Source organism: Strigops habroptila, chromosome 3, assembly GCF_004027225.2.
Source record: "Strigops habroptila isolate Jane chromosome 3, bStrHab1.2.pri, whole genome shotgun sequence".
NCBI classification, from domain to species: domain Eukaryota; kingdom Metazoa; phylum Chordata; class Aves; order Psittaciformes; family Psittacidae; genus Strigops; species Strigops habroptila.
This window is the reverse complement of record NC_044279.2, coordinates 41317373-41326475: the sequence shown is the minus strand read 5'-3', so window position 1 is coordinate 41326475 and position 9103 is coordinate 41317373. Positions and strand designations below refer to the sequence as shown.

The 9103-nt window shown below is 39.1% G+C and overlaps 1 protein-coding gene across 8 annotated transcripts in view; it reads right to left on the bottom strand.

Annotated features, from left to right (window-relative positions):
• Nucleotides 1–2272: 2272 nt before the first annotated feature.
• Nucleotides 2273–9103, bottom strand: part of NAV3 (neuron navigator 3) — a 547425-nt gene continuing 540594 nt past the window's right edge. For all 8 annotated transcript variants that reach the window (XM_030479342.1, XM_030479337.1, XM_030479339.1 and 5 more), the window contains 2 exons: nt 7159–7362; nt 2273–4996 (listed from right to left, as the gene is read on the bottom strand). In XM_030479342.1, coding sequence (XP_030335202.1) covers nt 4877–4996; nt 7159–7362 — 324 coding nt within the window. In that variant the 3' untranslated portion in view covers nt 2273–4876. The remainder of the gene's footprint in view (nt 4997–7158; nt 7363–9103) is intronic.

Below are 9103 nucleotides of genomic sequence, written 5' to 3'. Positions count from 1 at the left end.
AAGGCAAAACATTATCTCATTTACGAAATTTGTTACTAAAAACAGGACTTCATTCAGTGTGCTCACTCACTGCTATTTACCAGCATTTGCTTAAGGTTGCAACTGAACGAAGAACAGTAAATGCAATTTAGTGTAGAAAGGCAAGGTCACATGGCCTGAGTCTTAGTTAATTTATCTTTCATGACAGATTCTATTTTCTGCTACTAGTATTATTACCCAGCAATATATTTCTCCCATGATAGTGCATCTGTAGCTCTTGCATTGCCAGACTTAGTGGTAGCATTTAATTTCTGTGACATTATTCAGTTATCAAGAAAAAGTAGTGCATGCTGAGAAACACAATGGCTATTTAATGACGGTACAAAAAATGAGCTTTTGTAAGCAAAAGCAATGTATCAAGTACTTTGCTAAAAACACTTCTCTTTCCAAGGCTGTGCTATCCCATTCCTGTTTCTGTCTTGGGAACCTGGGCATTCACCAGGCAGATCTCCAGATGAAGGCTCACATGTAGATATGCTGAGACAGTAGACACAGAATGAGTTTGACAACTAAATTTCATATCCTCTCCCTTAAGTAATGGCAGCTGGCTAGTGTTCAAAGACTACAGCACTGAATTATAGGAAAACCACCCTGAGATTGCGGAAGTCATCTACTCTATTCTGCTTTCCGTGTAAGATGAGCGCTACATACGTAATTTTCAACAGAAACTAACCTAATCCATCCTTGGAGACCTACAGTGATAGAGAAGCCATGTAACTCATATTTCCTATGATACTATACACACATCATTTTGTAGGACATTCTGATATTGATACCCACTTTAACTGGAATACCCATGATATAAGTTACCTAACAATGTAGCTGTAAAATAATAGAAATCTTCATGGAGGGTCCTTCAACAGGAGTTTGTTCTTGACAAAACATTACTTATTATCTTTACCTACAAACTGTAAGACAAAGGAAGATGATGGTTAGCAGTTTTTGGAAGTCGGGGAAGCTGGTGGAGTGGTAAATTAGACCAATGCTGATTGTAAAGATCTGTATCATTTGGTAGGATGGGCTGATTTGAATATCCTGGTTTAATATAGATGTATCTGCAATCATACATCTAAGGAACAAAGAGCATAGTTTATATAGAGAGGGTTGGACAAACTATTTCAAAATGATGCAACATGAAAAGAAGTTAGGATCTTGGTAGATAATTAACTGAACATGAGCCTGCAGTAGGATGATGCAATTAGAGAGTGAATGTCAGCCCTGAAGCCTAAGCAGGGAAAATACCAAGTGGGAGTAGGAAGGTGATATTAGTTCTGTTTATAGCAAAAGTAAAATCATCACAGGAATACCGTGTGCAGTTCTCAGACCCCCACTTCAGAAAGGACTCTGACAAATCAAAAAGTAGTCAGAAGTTCCTGCAAAAAATACGTTGAGGTCTGAAAGGCATGCTTTATCATGAAAAGCTGAGTGAGCAAGCAGCTTGTCTTATAAAAAGAAAAGCAAGGAAGACTATTACTGAAATGTAAAAGGTGTTTTTGATTGTGGTTGGCTTTGTAGTATAGGAGGAAAAGGCATAACAAAAGACAATTTGGGGTATTTTTCCCTTGAAGAGAAAGAAATATGTAAGATCTAACTGCAAATAAAGCCCCTAAAAAACCCTCCCCCCCAGTGAACAGTTAGTCACATTGACAGCAAGGTGCTGGAGCTTCTACTTCGTACTGTTATGCCTGAAGGTCTTTCCAGGGATATGACAATTTCAGGAGAAAATTACAGACCTGCTGCTGAGACTTAGAGCTGAGGTGTTACAGCTTGCAGGATCATAATGATCTCTTCTGTCCTCAAAGTCTGTGATTAGCTGACTAATATAATTCTACTTTCTTTCTTTGGGTTCTGTTAAATCATATTGATGTCTATCTGCTGAGGAAGTAGCTTTAAGCCCTTCAAGTTTGAAAACGAGGCACAATACTGCACTAGTTTTGTACAGATTTACCACCACTGAAATCATTAAACTTGTATGTAAAGACAATCTTGAGAACAGGGAGACTATAGAGTTGTTTCTGAACTGCACAACTTGTTCCCACCATGGAAACAGCCATTCAAAAGTCATACTGAATCACTAGAACTAGAAACAGTACTTAATTTTGTTTCTACAGAGATTAGTTCTACTGAATGCAGAAAATCACATCCTTCAGTTTGTCTTTTTGTTTATATGTTTTTATATTTGAAATAGTATCTAACTGTTAAGTGGTCCTGACTGCAAAAACACCAGACTGTGTTTTCAATAAATAATTCCACTTTAATGGCAAAGTAATAATTTAGACAGATACAGTGCGCACACCTGCAAAAAAATATACGCAAGCTGGTTTACAAGCTAGAGGAACAATAAACCAATAGAAAATACATCATCCAGTTAAGTCCGATGACACCAAATACTTATTATTAGGGCTTTACAAAGACTACAAAACTTTTCAGATGATTTATTTCACTGTTTCTGTCTATTTACATGATATGTTACATCAAAAATGTACAAAATATAAAATGTGTACAGACAAATGTTTCACAAACAATTTCTGAGTTGTAAACTAGGTGGACTCACTGAGATGTATTGCAGGAAGTTTTGTATATGTAATATCGTGTGTTTGTGTGTTAAATATGGCAGGAAAAGATTTGCAGGTTTGCTCAGAGCACAGGTACAGGAAAGAGCAGCTTTCCTTTAATTCTTTGAGTCAGTCAAGATGTATGCACTGACATTTTGCATCAGAAATGGATCCAGATTTGGGGGGGCATGATGTTGATCTGACTGAATCCTATATGCATAAAATCAGTTAAAAGAGTTTTATTAGGGCAATAGCACCGTGTAGGAACCTCTAGATTCAGCGATGCAGCTCAGTGCCATTTGGAAACTGCATTGATTTATCTTTGTTTTACAGCGAGTGACCACAGGGTAGCCACAAAGAGTTAATAGCACCAAAAACACATCCTGAAGGTAACATCCGTGGAGGTGTACAGTACATGTCTACACAATGCCAAAGCCCTTAGGTACCTTCTTCTTAATATGCACCTATTCTAACCGGACCTCTTTTGTGGTAAAAGCGCATTTCCGATTATTCTGAGCAGTTTGAATGCAATCTGGTTGTAGCCTGCCGTGACGTATGCACTTAAAATGTTTTCAGGTTTTTTTTCCCCAAAAAAATGTATTGGCTTTGTATAGATATTGAAACATGCTGACTGTAGCATTGATAGCTCCTGCATAGTCATAACAACTGTAAGTACAGGACAAACACACTGGGTAATAAGAGCTTTTAAGGTTTGCATTCTGTATTTGTTTGCAACATACAGGAAATCTCAGCAAGTGAAACATCTCTTAACACCAACAGAATAAAATACATTATTTTGTTTGTTTGTTTGTTTGATTTCAGTTTGATTTGTGCAAGGCTTTTTTTTTTCTTTTTTCTTTTTTTTTTTTTCCTCCAATATTTACAGTACCCACCCAGTAGACTGTGCAAAACCAACCCACTTTTACAGTATAAACTCTTCCTCTTCCACAGTGGACATCACTGCTTCAGTGTTCTTTTATGCTGAATTCTTCATGTACAACAATAGCAATCAAAACAACATGCTAAAACTAGAAAAAGGAAAAAAACCCATACATTTGTGCTCATGCTGCATCAAGTGCATCCAGCTCTGCTGGATAAGAATTCAAAACATCTATCCTCCAAAAATTCCACTCCATGGAACCAAATGGATTTGAGCTAATTTTCTCAGCATTTAGGTGGCAGTGGAAGTGGGTTTGGGTTCCTTGTGTATTTCTGAGGGTAGGCAGAGCAATCTATTCACAAGATAAAAATATTATATAGCAACTGTTCTTTCTCCTATCCATTACTTTAAAAAATCATGATATACAGATATGAGGCTACTGTGTTAACTGACGTTTTCTCATTAGTAAATGAAGAAAAAAACAGTGTAAATTACCAATGGTTTAGGAATTAAACCAACTGTAAAACTGTTCTAGAAATCTGTTTTAAGGCAGTGAGACAGCACCATAAGAAATGTTCCTTCTTTCACTGAAAAGGCTCAAACAAATGAAGCCCTAAAAAGCCTTTAATCAGTGTTGGTTAATAATTGGTATAAAACTGTTGTTAAGGAGTGGGCAGGTGGTTAAAAAAGACCTTTGTGGTAAAAACAACTTTATAAAATCTGTGACTTGTATACCAAAAACTTGATGGAGCGCATCACTGTGACCATGGCAGTCAGAATTAAATTGGCACTTATCCAGCATATCACAGTCATGTTTTCTGGTGATTGCACAATACTGCTTGTGCTTTCTGAGTTACTATCATCATTTTTGACTCATTTTGGAATGGGCAGTAGCGTACAACACAAACACCACTGCAGTCCTGTGACCAGCACCATGTGGCACAACAGAGGTTAGAAGAGAATTAGAAGACCGCATTGTTCATGCAGCGCCTCAGAGTAAAGGAAAAAGAAAAACCCAAAACCAGAAGAAGTTGCACTGTAAACTTGTACAGGGAAACAGAGACAGACAGAGAGAGACAGAGAGAGAGAAAGAGGAAAAGAGACAAAAAAATTAATTCCAGTTTGGCTAACACGTGTGCAATCTGCTTAGATGCCCTTGGTCTAGGGCCCTTTCCAGTTGACAAAGGGAGTCTCACTTGGCTCCATAGGTATTGAAATGCCTTGAAATTAAACTAATTCAAGCTTTCCACTTCAAATTTTCTTCCTGGCTTTGCAGAGTTAGGTCTCCTGCCTACCTACAACACACCATTCTCACTCAGGGACCGCGGCGTGCTGCTTTAATACTGGCAGTGGTCTAGTGGAAACAGATTTTACCATAATCCTCCACCAAGGTTTGTCCCTTTCAGAGAGTTGATTCAAGGGATGAATCCAAAATATCATCATGGTGGCTGGTGCTATCGCTGTCACAGCTTTGTGCGCTTGAGTAGTTGGCTGCCTCTTGAAGCCGCATTAGCATATTCATCTGAAAGAAGAAAGCGATGTTTACACAATCTTGTCTCATTTAATGCTGCAGTGACTGTGTTAAAATTTAATTAAGCTCCCTTGCTGTATGAGGTGCGCTGGTATCTAGCTGAGGGGACGATACAAAAGGATTTCAGAAAGGGCAGGGTGTCAGCAGCTCTTCCTGGCACTCTTTTCATTGCCTTCTGGTCTTTAAATAGAAGTTTAAAGGTCCAAAGAGCCAGAGGGATACAATGGATCTGCCTAATAACTCTTTAATTTAGGGGTGAGAATGGCTGCAGCTGCAACACCAGCAGGGGAAGGAAGCCATATCACAGCTGGACATCTGGGCCCATATTTGGAGACAGTCAAGCTTCCAGATAATTTTTGGATGGTGTAGACACACTACATTGGAAAAGCAACTGAAAACATAATCACACTAACATACCCCCTCTATAAGTGAGAGATGGGGAGGGAGCAAGAGAGGGGTGAATTGAGGCCATTTGCTTCATAAAAGAGTCCCATCTGTTGTTGAGGGGCTGACCTCAGCAGGAGAGCAGCAACAGATCCTCCTACCCAGGAGAGGAGAGCACCCACACAGTTCGGGTTTATTAGAACCTGAAACCCATCTGAAAAATCATCAGAAAGCAGCATTAAGCCATAGATAATTACTTGGATGCTTGATGCCTAACTCTGTGTAATGATCAGGATTTTATTTATAAAAGATTCGCTTCTGCCAGCATGCTCAGAGCTGCAAGCAATGTTGACATTGCTTTAGTGTTTTTCAAGGAACAAATATGCTGTCATTACAAAAAAGCAGGCAAAAAAAACCAAAGAGAAAGAGGTATGCTTGTGTATTTGTGTGTTAAGCCCCTTTTCCCAGTTTGCTCAGGAATCCTTGCATCTCTGTGGTCTCAACCTGAACAGCTTGCAAAGATTTCTCTAGGTATTGAACAGTGTTTAATATCCTTTAGTGCTATGAGATAGCTCTCGCTGAAGGGTTTAATGGGTATTCATGTTTGAGAATACATGCAATGGCTGTGCAGTACAGCCTGCATGTGGCACGTCCTGTTTCCACAAGTGCAGTGTCTGTCCCCCGTGAGCTCCACTGGGGGTGAGGACAAGCCCTCCATTCACAAGTTTCAAGCCACTGATATTTAACCAGATACACATACTGATCACAGTGTGCAGGGAGCAAGGGTGATGGGACACTGAAGTATTTTCACAGTATGTATATGTGCTAGAAGCCTGGCCAATACACTCACTGGCAGCCCAAATCACAGGGTCAATCACCCCAAAGCTTATGGAATAGGAGACAGGTGATCAAATGAGGTGATTTTCTACACTTGTTCGGGATGCAAGATCTGGTTTTGGATTCCAAATTCTTTGGTGAGGCTGAGGAGTCATTTTCTTAGCACTGATAAGAGTTAAACGCATTTTCCTCTGAAAAATTCCCTTTTTCAAGGGCTGCTGTACTTCCAGAAGTACAATTCTCTAAAACGGTATTTTGAGTTGTGATAAAGGCAGTCTATAGAGAAAGCACCATACAAGAATAGCAGTTCAATATATGCAATTTAATAGTCCATTATCAGAGGAGGCAATGGTAAACCCAGACGTCTGGGATCATATTTAAATAAAACAATACATGGCATTGAGGGAAATCAACCTCTTATCTTTTAATACCACCACACTTGCAATCCTTTTACATTAAGACTGTTATGCAGTCACTGGTTATCTTGAAATGTTCTGAGGAATGGGAGGATGGCTGTCTAATTTGCATTTCCACTAAATTCTTTATGATAGACAAGTTAGATAATAGGTTTTTCTCAGTCCTTCACTTGTAGAATGTAGATGAAGGACTGTCCAGCCTGGAAAGTTGTTTTTAGAATAAACTGGTTAATAAGTTGCTGAAAAATGGTACCCAAACATTATGATGATGAAGACCAAATACTTTATGGGGCAGATGGGAAATGAAAACAATTTAGGGATATATTAACATGATGGTGATTCCTGCCCTCTTGCTTTCCTTTTATTTTCAACATTTTTAGTAAATTACAGTAGGATTCATTTTAAAAGCCCATTTTGGATCAAGTAGACTGTTGTTTTTTACTGTACAGTGTACAATTTAATATATGACAATAAAGTATATACTGAAAAGCTTCTTCCCCAAACTTTAAATCTTACCAAGGGATCCCCCTCTGTATCAGTCTGTGGAACATGCTTTGAGGTTGTTCCTTCCTTTGCTGATGCATAACCTTCATAACCAACATCTTCTGGTCTTAACTGAAGTAGGGATGGCCACTCATGCTGTAGAGATGCAGAGCTCCATGGATAGGTATCAGCTACCCACTTAGAGGGATCCTCCCAGGGTGCCCTCTTACCATACATCTATATTATGGATATAACACAGAGTTATATAGAGTTTTCAGCACCAGTTGTAACAGCAAACAAAGGTACTCAAAACCATCTACACCATTCTAGTAAGTGGTCTACTTTCAGATGGACTCAGCACTTGGATATGGTACGATATTCAAAAGTCCTCATCTCCATTAATGCTCCTTCAATACAGGGTGGTGGCAAGTTGAAAAGTACTCCATAATTAGTGATATTTGTACACAACAGTGGGAGTCACAAGTTCTTGATACAATGTGAAATGAGAGACCTTTAGGTAATTTGCTTAAGGCGTATCAGTGAAATTAACTCAGACCTATCTCTAACAATGAGAAGATTGTTCTCTTCTCATAGCAAAATGGGCTGCAGAAGCAGACATCTGTCCACACCTTAAGTTTGAGATCTTTCATAAGGTTAAGAAAAGAAATTCACAAAGGACAGGATTTCCCTACTATAAAGCACAAAAATGCATATGAAAGAGGACAGAGGCAGAAAATACTGTATAATACAAATACTGTAAGTTTAGGTCTGGTAGCTTTTTCACTAAAATGCACCCTCCTCTGCATTGCTGTTCACAAGCAACATGTCAACTGAGAGCCCCTTGGTTGCGGATTTACAGATTTCCTTTAGCTGTAACAATGACACATTGGGATGAGGAGCCATTCACCAGGGCTTTCTGTGATTTTTCTCAGCTCAAACAGCCTCATGCAATCTGAGAAGCAGCATAATATTGTCAGGGCATACACTCGTGGAGCATTTAGATGGGCCTGCACTCCTAAAGGGAGTAGAACACTGAAGGATTTTAGTGCTAAAGCCAGAGAGATGAGTTGTGCTTATCACTGCAACACCTGCTCCCAGGCACTTGCTGAATCAGAGCTACAGGTTAGGCAGCCAAGTTCCCTATATTATGAACTGAGATACTCCAACTCCTTCTGCCCTACACTGAGGCTAGGCTGCTACAACAGGGATCTGCCTAAACAAGCCAAGAGGAAATATTTCTCAGGGAGGTAGCAGGCTAACTGCAGGCTGTAGGCAGCACTTACCCTCATCTGAGATTAACGGTGATGAAATCTTTTCTGGAATCTGGAGCAAGGCTTGTAAATTCTGTGTCTGACAAGTGATTTTGCAAAGTACCAGGCTAGAAAGGCATTTTCTACCCACCTCTCGTTCCAGGAACATCTAATTAAATCATGTAAAAGATTTCTGTTTATTATTAATAATGTTATTCTATGGAAGCCATCCAAAGCAGCTAAAAATTGGAATAGTTCATGAAAGAACATATTTTCTTCTATATGCTGCCATCTTCTGCTCCAGAATTGAAGTTTTCATTTAAGTAGGTACTCTGTATCCTTGGGAAAATATGAGCAAGAAGAATATCACTGCATTTTTATAGCTGGTCTAAACACGCACTGTTAATCTCACAGTGGCTGATCTATCAGATATTTGTCAGGTTTTTGCACAAGGCATAAACACTCTGTAATTCCCAGAGAGACAAGCAGTTTTAGGAAAGCATGAGATATTCAACAGACAAGATTCTAAACCTCCACTGCATCAGTATATCACTATGTCAATACAAGGTGATAGAGAAACTGCAGCTGCTTACACATTTCTTTGACTAGTCTATAATCCCCCCTGTACTGTGCAGTCATTTCTTTCAGTGTCATGTATGGCAAAAAACTAAAAAACTGATTTTCCACAAAGTGTCTTTTTCAGAGGACACAGAATTGCATGAAAGAAA